This window comes from Coenobita brevimanus, chromosome 71 (genome assembly GCF_032717465.1).
Source record: "Coenobita brevimanus isolate Jiangsu-jjx chromosome 71, ASM3271746v2, whole genome shotgun sequence".
Taxonomy (NCBI): domain Eukaryota; kingdom Metazoa; phylum Arthropoda; class Malacostraca; order Decapoda; family Coenobitidae; genus Coenobita; species Coenobita brevimanus.
Window position 1 is genome coordinate 36,285,648 of NC_137024.1, and position 15,301 is coordinate 36,300,948.

Here is a 15,301-nt window from a genome sequence, read left to right on the forward strand (position 1 = left end):
TATGAATTATAATCAACTATTATTGTTGGTTAAAGATATAAATATATATTTCTAAGCATGCATAAACCAGGCAGCAACAACTGTGAAATATTTTTTATATTACTAAATTTTTTCATGCTGCATTGACAAAGCACTATTTTATAGAGAAGAAACAGAATATTTACATATTTTTACAATATATAAGATGCATGAAATAGGCCATTCAATCATTGCCCGACGTGATTTTTTTCCGTCCGAAAAATTAAAATATCGGTGATATCTGGCATTTCTCCAGTCGTGAGAACGCTCCTATTGGACGGGCGCGAATCCGACAAGGTTTCACCTTGAAAGACGACAGTAAACTGAATGCTGTGGTGGCCTAGGGGCAGTGAAAGGCTGCCAATGTCAGCATGGTGACAGCTGCTAATATATCCGCTATGAAATGATTGGCAGGAAATCTAGACAATACATAATAAATTAGGTAGTTCCAGGTGAATGTAAATGTCACTTAGACTTCTCCCTTCCTTTCTTATATATATTTTTTTATGATAATAGATTATACAGCATATTTCAAGGGGAAATAAACAGCGAAAATTAGCGAATGAGTGCACGTGAGGTGTTGTCAGGTGATAATTAGCCAATTCCAGGTGTATGGCACTATCACTTACCTTATTTCTTTTTTGTATATATTATTTTGTATAAGAATAGGGCATAGGGCTTATTTCGTTTCGTTTCGTTTTTAAAGGCTCCAACATGCTTGCATGTGTCGGCCTTGGTCACCTAATGGCGGCTCTCCATGCTGCACGATCCATTGCAGCCTCCCTGTTCAGTCCCTTAACACTAAGGTCACACTTAATGACCTCGTCCCATGTCTTTCTCGGTCTACCCCTCATAACCCCACCCCCAATATTAACACTTCTCACCTTCCTCACCCAACTATCATCCCCCATCCTCTCCACATGTCCAAACCACCTCAATCTACCCCTCCTCATCACAACACCAATACACTCCAGTCCCATCCTACCTCTCAACTCTTCCATTGTAAACCCAGCCCCTCCAGGCCTTGGACGCAGGGACGCACTGCACATCCACCTAATCATTGTCATTTCTGTACGTCTGAGCCGGCGAATGTCTTCCTCCTTCACTGCCCAGGTCTCACTGCCATACAGCATTACACTCCTAACACACGCTGCATACAAAGACCCCTTAGCACGTAGGAGAGCCCCTCAATGTCAGGAGAGGCAAGAGCTCCCTGAACTTCTTCCAACCACTTCTCACCCTAGCCACAGAGCTAGCTCCAGCCCCACCTCCAGCACACAACATGTCTCCTAAATAACAAAACTCTTCCACACACTCAAGAGATTCACCAGCAAGTTCAATTCTTTCACGTCTGACGATCTCCACCTGCTCACCCCGGCATGCCGTACACATAAAATCAGCATTATCTCGCAGTCTACCTCTGATACCACTACATCTCTTATGCACCCATTTATCACACACACCGCACAAGATGGAATTACTTCCCACGCCCTTGTGGCAAACTGCACATGGCCACTCTCCCTCGTCTTTGACAGTACCGCCACCAACCCTAGATATCATCACTTTTGTTTTATCTGCATTTACCCTTAAACCCTTTTGCCCCATACCATCTCTCCACTTCCAAAACCTTTCCTCCGCCTCCCTTTCATTCTCTGCAATCAACACCAAATCATCAGCATACAACAACTCCCACGGGTGTCCGTTTCTAAAGTCACGTGAAAGGGCTTCAAGTACCATGATAAACAACATGGGACTCAAGACTGACCCCTGATGCACACCAACATTCACGGAAAACTCATCACTCAAATCTCCATTCACTCTCACCTGGGTGTGAGCACCCACATACATGGCCATAACCACCCTAACCAGCCACTCCTCCAAGCCAAGCTTTCTCATTGCCCACTTCACCACCTCTCTAGGGACTCTGTCAAAGGCCTTTTCCAAATCAACAAAAACAAAATAAAGATCCCTTCTCCTACCAATATATTTTTCCTGAAGCTGTCGAACAATGAATATGGCATCAGTGGTCCCCCTACCTGGCATAAACCCAAACTGCATCTCATCAATATTCACTCTTTCTCTAATCATACCTTCTAAAACTCTCTCCATTACCTTCATTATCTGATCTAAAAGCTTTATACCTCTATAATTCCCTCTTTCCAGGGCATCACCCTTCCCTTTATACACATTTACAATTACGCTCTTCAGCCAATCATCTGGGACAACACACTCATAAATAATCCTATTTATCAGGTCAGTGACTAAACTCACCCCTATATCGCCTGAGGCCTTCAACATTTCGGCAGTCAACCCAGACACACCTGCTGCCTTCCCCACCCTCATCCTGCCTATTGCCTCACTCACAGTAGCAGTATCAATCAAAGGCCAAGGGCCAGACACTGGATCTGCTGGCTCCAAACCTTCCCTGTCCCAGTCAAACTCCTCATTCAACAACCGGTTATAATGCTCTCTCCATGCATCTTTAATATCCTCACTGTTCACCACTACCCTTCCTTCATCATTCTTCACACACTGCTCACCTATGATATCCCGATTAACCCTCTTCACCTGACCTGCCACCCTAAATATATTTTTCCTTTCCCCATGATTTAGGTTATCAAGTAATTGTCTCTGTGACTCAGACTTTGCCCTGTATACCTCTCTCCTAGCCCTACGCTTGGCAGCCAAATATTCCTCTTTGCTACCACCCTTCTTCCATTCCCGGAAAAGCCTTCTTTTCTCCTTAATTGCAGCTTCTACACCCTCATCCCACCACCAAGTTACTTTATGTCTTGGTGGTCCTCTTGTCCAGCCGCATGTTACATCAGTAACTCTCAAGAAATTGTTCTTGAGGGCTCTGTACTGTTCATTAACGCCTCTGTCTACAGCTCCCTGTTCAGCCACCACTCTCCTCAACTCGCTATAGAAGGCATCCCTTACTACTTGGTTTTTCAGCTTCCATATTTTCCTCCTAGGTACACAAGTCCTCTTTTTCATCATTTGTTCTTTAAGCACCAATTTCAATGGATGAAATCAGTGGAAACTTCCAGGGAAGATTTACTTAGCGTCGGGCAGGCGAAAGGAGAGGGTAATGGAGGGGAGGTAGGGAGGGGAGTCAAGAACAGGGAGAAATGGCTAAATTGTCAACAATGGATGGAAGTACAGATGAGATTAGGAGTGCTGACTAGTGTTGGACACTGGCAGTACTGATAGATGATACAAGCCACCACTTGAATGCCTGGGTGAATTCAAAATAACACAGAATCACAAAAGTGACGTCTCGCGGTATGATCCCTTACTCCCAAGCGTCATGAAAGTGACGTCCCGTGGTTAAGGGGTTAAACTGACACTAAGAAGACTGCCTGAGAGGCTGCCTTAGCTATAAACAAAAGCTGGCCAAACCAGTTTCAGCTGTATAGTACTCCTGTACAGTACTTACAGAATTATTTGAGTATTTTATCAGAAATGACATTGATGTTACATGTTTCCGAAGCACATAACTGAAAATTACCATTTGTATAACTGAAAATACTGTAATAAAAGAGGTACAAGGCAGGGTAATGGATGTTGGAGTGGCCCTGGTGAGAGAGGGTAGTGTTTAGAAACTCCCTGTACTGTTGTTTGCAGATGATACTGTGTTGTTGAGTGAAGACGAAGGAGAAATGCAAGTCTTGGTGGATGAGTTTGGGAGAGTGTGTAAGAAACGGAATTTAAAGGTGAATGTGGGGAAGAATAAAGTGATGGTCTTTGAGAGAGGTGAAGTCAGTGAATGTACAGTGAGGTTGGATGGTGAGGAATTGGAAAATGTGAGTATGTTTAAGTACTTGGGTAGTGTGATGAGTAAGGATGGAGGTTTGGAGGGTGAAGTGCTTGAAAGGGTACAGCAGGGAAGAAAGGTTGCTGGTTCTTTGAAAGGAGTGATAAGAAACATGGAAATGAGCATGGAAGTAAAAAAGTTACTACATGACAGTACTGTGATACCAACTCTAACGTATGGAAGTGAAGCTTGGACGTTGTTGGAAGGACACAAGTCAAGAGTGAGAGCAGTGGAAATGAGTTATTTAACCCCTTAACCGTGAGGCGTCACTTTCGTGACGCTTGGGAGCAAGGGATCATACCGCGGGGCGTTGCTTTTGTGATTCTGTGTTATTTTGAATTCACCCGGGCTTCCAAGTGGTGGCTTGTATCATCTATCGGTACTGCCAATGTCAACACTAGTCAGCACTCCTAATCTCATCTGTACTCCCATCCATTATTGACATTTTAGCCATTTCTCCCCATTCTTGACTCCCCTCCCTACCCCCCCTCAATTACCCTATCCTCTCACCTGCCATGCCATGCTACGCTAAGTAAATCTTCCCTGGAATTTTTCACTGATTTCATCCATTGAAATAAGCCCTATGCCCTATTCTTATACCAAATAATATATACAAGAAAGAAATAAGGTAAGTGAGAGTGCCATACACCTGGAATTGGCTAATTATCACCTGACAACACCTCACGTGCACTCATTCGCTAATTTTCGCTGTTTATTTCCCCTTGAAATATGCCGTATAATCTATTTTCGTAATAAATATACATATAAGGAGGGAAGGGAGAAGCCTAAGTGATATTTACATTCGCCTGGAACTACCTAATTTATAATGTATTGTCTAGATTCCCTGCCAATCATTTCACTGCTATATATTAGCTGCTGTCAAGAGGCTAACATTGGCAGTAATGCATTTCTCTAGGTAGGCCACCACCCCGGCCCACCCTTATCAGTTCACTCTCATCTTCCAATGTGGAGGGACGTCTGTTTGCTCTTGCTGACTTCAGGGACTTTTCACCCCCATGCAAAGGGCCCTGTGACTTTTACCCCCTACTAAACATCGTGTGGAAAGAGGTAAAGGGCTGACAATTGATAAAAGAGTGACTACGATCTTTCTATTGAGTAAAACAGTGCAAGTGGAATTGTAAATAATGTGTAAATAATGTGTAAACAGCAAGTGAAAGTAATGAATATAAATATACGTGAACAGTGGAAAATAGTTTTATAAGTTACTTCAAGTGACAGTGCATAACACAGTGTAAATAAAATAGAAATGTAAATAACGTAAATAAAATAGAGAACGTAAATAGAAACGAAAATGAGTAGTATTACAGTATAAGAATACGAGTATATACCCTAGGAGTAATGAAAGTGAAAGTTTCACTCTAGCATGTCTGAATACTATGAGTTATGAGAGTGAAGGCGAAAGTGACATTCACTCTCAATGCTAGTATACAGGACGAGAAAGTGAATGCTACGTACTTTACTGAAAGAAATTGAATCCCTACAGTGACAATAAACTAATACTACTGAAGGAAACTTATGGATAAAGACTGTAGATATATATAAGTATTATATAGTAATAGAAATATAAAGTGTGAGTGGTTTTATGAATAATAAATGACAGAATACCAACAGCGAACTAGCGCAAGTGGGAAGGTCATACGCGCTCGTAATTTTCATTGCTTTCACAGTGGTTTTTATTTGGAGTATGGATCCCAAACTACTTGATAATCATAGAGTAGTGTTTATAGTGTTAATATCTGGCTGTGGTAATCATATTACAGGTTGTCGGGAAGTGTAAAGTGGAGACTTCGTTACCCAACTTCAGAGCTCTCCACAAGTCCTACGGTAATCGACGAAGGCTCAACAAACATCCCAGGAGAAAGCTGAAGGTATGTGCCATGTACAGTACATATGTAATTTTAATATTCTAGGACTAATAACTGATTTTTGGCAAATATTTTTTGAGAGTCTGTCGGAGCCCGAATAACCCCGCTGGAGATGCAAAACATTGGGAAACATGCCCGCGGTGTAAGGGTTAAGAGGAGCCTGTGGAGTCACATGGAGAGACAGGCTGACAAATGAGAATATAAAGGAGCGTTGTGGTGTGGATGTGGATGTGATAGGAAGCGTTAGGAGGAATAGATTGAGGTGGTTTGGCCATGTGGAGAGGATGGAGGGTGAAACACTGACGAAGAGAGTGCATGTGAGTGAGGTGGAGGGGGGAAGAGGGAGGGGGAGGCCGAGGATGAGATGGAGGGATGGGGTGGAGAGGTATATGAGAGAAGGGGGTGTGAGTTGAGAGCGGGGCAGTGAAATGGCAGGGGACAGGGCGATGTGGAGGTGATTTGTTTGTGGCCACCCCAAACGGGATTGAGGCTTCTGGCAACAGATAGATAGATAGAAAATACTGTACCTCTATTGGCACACATTTGACGCTGATTATTGCAGTTTATGACTTCGGGTTGTGGTTCTACCCCAGCTGTAATGGTGTGGACCAACAAAAAGCATGTATTCATGGCTAAAAGGTCCAGTCAATGAAAGCGGCTCACTCAAGTGATGATGTCATGGGCTGATGCGTCAGGCAAATGTTTGCGAGTCTTAGGCTTAGGCCAGCTCAGGTGTACTATAACAGTAGGAATGCAGATTTTCATCTTGTAGTGATAATGTAAACTGCTAAAACCAAGGGATTACTGTAGTAAAAATGTAAACTACTGTATATATAAATTTTACACTTATTTGGCCCATAATTTCACCCTTCTGCAACTTATTTCACATTTTTATCATAGCACTTCTTCATGACTAGTACAGCATTGCTAGTCTATTATTACAACTCAGTAATCACAATGGTGAGAGGGCAATTTCGGGCCAATTTGGAGAAAAAAGGATAAGAAACATATGTGTTGCAAACTAATGCACCCCCATTTAACAACCACTGCTCGTTATAGCTGATGAATGTTTGGTGGGCTTTGTTACATTCCTTAAATCTGAGATCCACTATACTGGTGTTACCAGAGAGAGGGTATACTGTATATGGTTATCTAGGTACTGGGAAAAATTGTGCATATTCCGGTTCTAATTCAGACACCTTATATATTAAAGTACCACTATACACCAATTCCCAGCTGCCATGAAGAGTGAATGCTTACCTGGCATAAACAAGGTCAAGGGCACTGTGAAGGGCGGTGCAAGGAGGGTGACCAATCTCTATCAGCTGGCGGGTCAGGGCTGCTACTTGCTTCACCTGGCAGATGCTTGGCTTCTCATATGCTAACAAAACCAAGTAAAACATGTACACAAATATAAACATAAAATCTATTGAAAACTCTCATTACTCTATTCAGCTTTTTTTTTTTTTTTTTTTTTTTTTTTTTTTAACATATACCTCAAGATGGTCTAAGCCAGCTTAGTATAGTTTCCAAACTGATGGAGTTAAATAAAATTATATAAATACTTCGGACTATGAAAGACCCTCATACCAAAGAATAAATTCAAACCAATACTATATTTAGATTCAAAGGGTTATAATGTTTGATGCAAGTATTCAGGCAGTCGATATCAACATCAAACACATACTAATAATATAAAGAAAAAACAATACTAATGTGCAATATGCAAAATAAATCAATATGGAAGAGGTGAAGGAAAGTCTTCTAAGCCAACAGAAATATGCATACTACATTTAACTCTTCATTCTCAAATGCTATAAACATTTTGCTATGTCCATGTTCAAATTAACACCAGGAAGGCTCAGACTCAGAACTAAACTTAGTCTGATTCTATACCTATTGTTGCTGTTGTTGCTTAACCCTGGTCCACCTGGCCATGAACACCCACTGACTGCAGGTAAGCTACTGCTCCTATGACATTCCATGTTCCCTACATCACTGATGCTGTGTCTATGTCTTACTGTAGCATGTGCTGTGCAGTGCTCAATTGTGTGTTAAACTGAGGGTCATCTGTAATTCCACCCAACCCAAATCTAAGTTGGTAACTAAAGACAGCAGGGTGATTTCCTGATCTAAGCCTGACAAAGTGTATTCGATCAGTTCTATTTACAGAGCCACTGATGTGTGGGCATTGTTCTGTATGCCTGCAATGTATTGTATTAAGTGTCTGACTGGATAGGACCCATGCCACGGAGGCATAGGACATCAGTGACCTAATATACTGCTTGCAGAGTAGGGAGGAGTGCACCCAATGATGGCACTGACATGGTTGGGTGACTCCGAACCTTGGGCGAAAGAAATACTTTATGTTGCCAAAAGTACGTCCCTGTAGCTGATCTGAATGCACGTAAGTCTGGGGATGCACAACTTCTTGGTTCCTTGAATGTCAGTCCTGTGTCATATACCACTATACCGCTTCAAGTAAGTGTGTGTGTGTGTGTGTATTTACCAATTTGTATTTACCTATTTGTAGTATACAGGAATTGAGCAATGCTCGTGTTGTCCTGTCTCCATATCCACATTTATCAAGTCTACCTTTACACACATGAATGTTTTTCTCATGCACCACCTCTTTGTCTACGTCGTTCCAAACATTTAAGTATTTACCTAGTATACCTAACTGTGATATACAAGGAATGTACTATGCTCGTAGGTTTCCGTCGCTGTTTCTCAATAAGTCGAATTTAACTTTAAACTCGTTTAAGATTTTAGACTGGACGATCTCTTTGTCCAGGCTATTCCATAAGTCTATACTTCTGTAAGGAAAGCTATATTTCTTGATATCCTTCAAGCAGCTTGACTTTTTCAATTTCATTCCATGTCCTCTTGTTGCTCTCTTATCCCATACAAACAGATCCTCTTTGTCAATTTTATCTACTCCCACCATGGTCCTAAACACCGCAATCATGTCTCCCCGCTTTCTCCTTTCCTCTAACGAAGGCAAATCCAGTTTTTCCAGCCTCTCTCTGTATGACAGGTCTGTCAGACTGGGGACCATCTTGGTTGCTGTTCTTTGTATTTTCTCAATCTTGTTTATATCTTTCTTTTTGTGTGGGGACCACACTACTGCAGCATATTCTAACCTGGGGCGGATCATGGCCACTATCAATTTTTTCATCATTTCCTCATCCATATAATGAAATGCTACTCTTATGTTAGTCAAGAGCTTATAAGTCTCTCCAACTATCTTGTTAATGTGCTTTTCTGGTGACAAACTATCTTTGACCAGCATTCCCAAATCTTTCTCTTCTCTCCTTTTTGTGATTAATTCATTACCCAAAAAATAATTCAGTGATGGTCTCCTGGTACTTTTACCCATTTCCAATATCTTACATTTCTTTACATTAAATTTCATTTCCAACGTAAGGCTCCAATTGTGTATCCTATCCAAATCCTCCTGCAGTATTTTACAATCCTCCTCAACCTCTATCTTCCTCAAGATCTTTACATCATCAGCAAACAGACTTGCATAACTGTTCACCCCATCTACCATATCATTTACGTAAATTAGGAACATTACTGGCGCCAACACTGAGCCTTGAGGGACTCCACTTGTTACTTCCCTCCATCCAGACATCTTTTCCTTTATTACTGTCCTCAGTTGTCTGTCTCTCAAAAAATCTCTCATCCATTCCAGAAGTTTCCCCTTTAGTCCTCCTAGATATTCTAGTTTCCACATTAGTCTCTTATGAGGTACCTTGTCAAAGGCCTTCTCTAAGTACACACAATCCACCCAACCATCTCTCTCCTGTACCACATCAATTGCTCTTGAGTAAAAGCTCAACAAGCTTGAAACACATGACCTACCACTTCTGAATCCAAACTGACATTCAGCCAAAATATTCATCTCTTCCAGATATTTTATCCATCTGTCTTTCAGGATTCTCTCACACAATTTTGCGACCATGCTGGTTAGAGACAATGGTCTATAATTCAGGGGTTCTTCCCTGTTTCCTCCCTTGTAAATTGGTACCACATTTGCCCTCTTCCATTCTTTTGGCACTTTCCCCTCTTCCAGTGAGCATACAATTAAGCTGTGAATTTTATCCGTCAGTTGTTCTCTGCATTCCTTCAGTACCCAATTAGAAATTCCATCAGGTCCTGGGGCTTTCCTTACATCTTCAGTTTCCAGTAATTTATACACTTCCTGTACCTCCACTTTTATATCTTTCATCACCGGAACATTTCTAATCACTCCCTCCCCTTCCACAAGCTCCTTTTCTTTAGTGAAAACTGACTGGAAACGTTTGTTCATTATTTCTGCTTGCATTGCCGCATCCTTAAAGACCTCTCCTTCTACTTTCAGCTTGGTGATTCCTTCCTTTTGTTTCAGTTTGCCATTAACAAATCTATAAAACAGTTTGGGTTCATCCTTGCATTTGTCAATTATACCTTTTTCAAAATTCCTTTCTTCTTCTCTACGTATTCTTGTGTATTCATTTCTTGTTCTTTTATATTCTTCCTTTGTTCTGTCGTTACCTTTCTTTCTCCAATTGTTCCAAGCCTTATCTCTCTCTTTTTTTGCTATCATACACCTTCTATTAAACCACTCCTTTTTCCTGTTTGCTTTCCCTCTTACTCTTGGTACAAATTTTTCCACTCCCAAATTATAGAGGTCTAGAAAGATATCCCACTTCTTCTGTATCTCTCTTGTTTCTCTTAATTTTCTCCAATCCGCATTTTCAAAAAAGTTTCTCAATCCTGTAAAATTTGCTTTGCCAAAGTTGTATCTTCCCTGTCTATGAAGCTCGTCTCTTGGCTCGACGTTCCCTATTAACATCTGGAACTCAATGACCACATGATCACTTTTTCCCAAAGGACAGAGATATTCCAATGATTCTATTACATCGGGTTCTATGGTGAACAGTAAATCCAACCTTGCTGGTGTGTCCTCACCTCGAAACCGTGTCTCTTCTTTGACCCATTGCGTCATCACATTATTCATTATTATATTTAATAACATAGTGCCCCACAAATCCTCGCCGCCTCCCGAGTACCATTCCTCCCAGTTCACCTCTTTACAATTAAAGTCACCCACCAAAATTATATTATTGCTTTTCTCAATTATTTTTTGCAAGTAGTTAGCCATATCTGACAACATCTCATGGTGTTCATCGTCCTTCCATGCTCTCGTCTTTGGGGGAACATACACTACCGCCATATCTCTCTTAACATTCTCTCCAGTTTCTAATTTCATATATATCACTTCAGCCCTGCCTTCTCCCATTTCCACAGTATCTACATTTATGTTGTTCTTCACTGCTATCATCACTCCTCCTCCCTTTTTTTCTTTTCTGTCTTTTCTCCATAGTTTGTATTTACCATCTCCCAAATGAACATCAATATCTTCTCTTAATTTGGTCTCTACAAAGCACATGACATCAGGTTCATGTTCTCTCAAGAAATCATTAATTCGATCCTTGTTGATATAAAACCATCAACATTAGTATATATCACCTTCAAATTATTTTTTACGTTTTCAATACCCTCTTCTCTCCTACTCTCTGTCCATACCACTTCCTCAACTTCTGATCTTTCACAACCATCCCCCCTAGTTTCCTTCACTTCTATTTCCTTAAATACCATTTCCTTACTTTCATAGCCAACACTCTCCAAAAAAAAGTATTACGTTCTTCCTCTGTCCTCTTATCATTTTTTTCCTTTACTTCTTCCTTTAATGATTTTAAAACTTCTCTTTCTTCTTCATTCAGATCTTTTCTTATTATAATATTTTCCATCCCCGCCTCTTTGCTTAATTTCCAGGTCACTTTAAGTATCTCATTCATTACACTTTCTGATGTAAACTTGACTCTCATTGGTCTTGTTTCCCCTTTCTTATAAGGCCCTATCCTCCTTACTTCCTCAATTTCTTTTACCCACTTGTCTCCTTCGGGGTCAATCTTGCCTAATATTCCTCTCACCATGTTCGTGTCTCTCTCGAGTCTTACGAACCTAACCTTTTCTTCCTCTTCCCTGTTTCCAAATACTACCACACATCTGTTCCTTTCTACAGTTTCTCTCACTATTTTCTCTTTTTTCTTCAGTATTTTCACTACATTTTCTTCCATTTCTTTCTTGTTCATTTCCCTTTCTTCCTGGATGATCTCTCTTAAGCTGACCACTTCTTTCTGTTCTTCTTCTACATGTGCCCACTTTGCCTTATGTTCTTCTAATACATTACTCACCTTCTCCGTTTTATTAGTACAGTACTCTCTTCTAGTTTCCTCCTCAGTTCAACATTTTCCCGCTTCAAATTACTAATCTCTTCATTGGCTGTTTCATTAGACTGGATCAGACTCTGTATGGTGGTTTCCGTATTTACTGACACATCCTTTATCACTAGATTCTCTACTTTCTTTTCGAGTTCACTAATCCTCATAATTAATGTTTTCACCAGGTCCATGACATTGGTATTAGCATCAAATCCTTGAAATTCCATTCCCTTACTGTTTACATTTTCGGCCATGTTTAATGTACCGGTAAAGTACCAAAACAGCTGTTACCGAATAAACCACAAACATTCATGTATACTATAGCCAACAAATCTTTACATTTTTGGTAGTCTACTAACTTTCATTATTTTAAATTTAAAGAAAGACCCTAGGAGACAGGACAGATAAAATTCCTGAAACTACTCAAGGTTTAGGAGCGATAGCTGGGACGTCTGCTCTCTCCGGCTGTTCGTGTGTGTGTGTGTGTGTGTGTGTGTGTGTGTGTGTGTGTGTGTGTGTGTGTGTGTGTGTGTGTGTGTGTGTGTGTGCGCGCGCGCGCGCGCGCGCATGCATGCGTTCGTGTTCTTACCTTACCGGCACCTAATTGTTGTTACCTAATTGTATCTTTACAGGAATGAGTCAAGCTCGTACTGTCCCATGTATTAAACCATTTTTATCATACATATCCTTAAATTTGTGAATAGTGTTGGCACACACTACTGTACTTCATTCAGCAGTACATTCCACTGATCAACTGCCCTATTTGGGAAACTAAATTTCCTTATGTCTTTATTGCCTGTCTTTTTATGTAGATTTTTGCAGTGTTCTCTTGCTGATCCTTCCCCATAGGTTTACATTCATTTATGTCTATTTGCTAATTCTCTTTCCTTGAGATGCATTTATATAGCATAATCATGTCTCCTCTTTTCCTTCTCTCCTGTAGTGCTGGTAAACTCAATTTTTCTAGTCTTTCTTCATAGCTTAGATCCCTTAGGCTTGGTATCCATCTTGTTGCTGCCCTTTGTACTTTTTCAATCGTATCTATGTGTTTTTTGAGATGAGGATTAGGAGTAGACTGTATCACAAGTCAAGCAGGGCAGTACTCCCAAAGTGGATGGAAAGCTGATGACAGGGAGTACTGGAGCTCCCGTTTCATCAACCCTCAGGACTAGTTCCCCTTGCTGAAGTTTTTCAGTCTCAGTTACACAGAGAATAGGCCAGCATGCTCTCCAACACAAATTTCTCTAACTATCTACACCAAACAACATGCACAGTACACACTACACTTCCTTTTCCAAAATTTAAAAAAATATCATGGCATCTCATCACCCAGCCTCGGAGTCCCAAGGGGGGGGAGGACCATAAATGCCCCCACCTTCCGCCCTCTCCTGGTGACGACTCGAGGTACCTGGAACCACTGTCTGACTCTCTTCTTCTTCATTTCTGCAACATTCGCGGCCTTTCCTCTAACTTTTCGCTCTGTTGAGCACCACCTCTCCTCCTCTAAACCTCACCTTCTCTTTCTAACTGAGACTCGGCTGTCTGAGGCAACTGACAGCAAACCCTTTTCTGTATCATCCTATTTCTCTACACTCATTTCAAAGCCAAAGGTGGCTGTTGTGTATATATACGCAACGACTTATCTTGCTCTCGTGTTGCTGAACTCGATTCCTCTGAATTCTCTACCCTCTGGCTTCGGCTTTCCTGTCATTCTCTGACTAAATATATCTGTGCTGTTTACTTATCCCCTAATTCTACTGACTATCAAAAATTCTTCAACTATCTTACTTCTACGATGGAACACATTCCATCCATTTCTCCTTTCTCTGAAATCTCCATTCTAGGAGATTTCAATGTTCACCACCACCTTTGGCTCTCCTCTCCTTTCACTGATCCACCTGGTGAACAAGCCTACATCTTTTCTATCCTTAATGACCTAAAGCAGCTTGTACAGCACCCTACCCGTATCCCAGACCGCCTTGGAGAGAGCTCCAACATACTTGACCTCTTCCTTACAACTAATCCTTCTGCTTACACTGTTAATCTTTTCTCTCCGTTGGGCTCCTCCGATCACACCCTGATCACCTTAACCAGTCTTATCACTCCGGTACGGCCTGTAGACCCTCTAGGGAAACGTCGCCTGTGGCATTTTGGAGCTGGGGATTGGGAGGCCCTCAGGCAGTACTTCTTTGATTTTCCCTGGAATGATTATTGCTTCCATGGCCAGGAGCCATCCGAGTGTGCCTTGCGCATTACAGAAGTTATTCTCTTGGGCATGGAAGCATACAGTACTCTTGTGTCCAACACAGTAATATTGCCATGCATGGGTCCCGTGTTGGACCAAAAACGTTTTGGGCAAAGAACAGAGCTTATGGGGAAAAATGAATTATGTCAGCAACCCTAGGAAAAGTCACCCTATATACTTACCATATACCTATACATATATTAGTACTGCTGTAATTATAATGAATGGTACTGTACTATGAATGATAACTAACCTTTTAGGATAGTGTTGGTGGGCTTGTTGGGAATGGAAGGTGGTATCCGAGGCTGTAGGTACTCCTACTGAGTCCCCGGAGGATGGCTGATGGCGTCACTAGCGGGTAATGGCTGCTGCTCCTCCTCAACCTCCCTCATAAATCCTTCGAAATTCCTCTCCCCATTCTTCTGACTCTCGATGAATTCTAGCTTCGTGGCCTGAGGGAGGTGCCACCACTTCTTGGGGTTCTCAGAAGGCTTCCTAGGCATCATGAGCTGAGTAAAATGCAGTAGCAAGGGCAGAAAATGCAGCAAGAAAAAAGCACCATCCAATGCGAATTATGCGACTGAGTGGCGCTGTGGCGGGAGAAATTTAAACAAAACATCACGTGGGAGCAGAAGCGTTTTTCATTGGGCGACATCACGATCACGTCACGATAGTGGGCGAGGGAGACAACTTGATTGGAAGTTTTGATTGGTTCTCAGCGTCACGGGAACGTCCAGTATGACCGTGTTGGACCAGAGGTGATCGTGCTAGAGGCGAACTGCGGATTTCACCCACTTCTTGGAGCTCCGTCCGTGTTATGCTTACACACCTGTTTTACAGTACAGTACTTAAATCGCATTAAATTGTACTAATATTTTGCTCTCCGTGCTGGACGCGTATCGTGCTGGACAAACGCATATTGGACGCGAGGGTACTGTACATTCCTTTCTCATATCCTTTGACTAACGGAAGAAAACCTTGGTTTAATCATGCTTGTTCTAATGCTGTCCACAACAAGGAGAGGGCTTACAAAAGGTACCGGAGCCAACCCACCCCTGAATCA

The 15,301-nt window shown here is 41.6% G+C and overlaps 1 protein-coding gene across 1 annotated transcript in view; it reads right to left on the reverse strand.

Annotated features, from left to right (window-relative positions):
- Positions 1-15,301, reverse strand: part of LOC145406748 (midasin) — a 489,879-nt gene that overhangs the window by 121,941 nt on the left and 352,637 nt on the right. Inside the window, exon 27 of the mRNA XM_080277847.1 lies at positions 6,982-7,102. Within this exon, the coding sequence (XP_080133973.1) occupies positions 6,982-7,102 (121 nt within the window). The remainder of the gene's footprint in view (positions 1-6,981; positions 7,103-15,301) is intronic.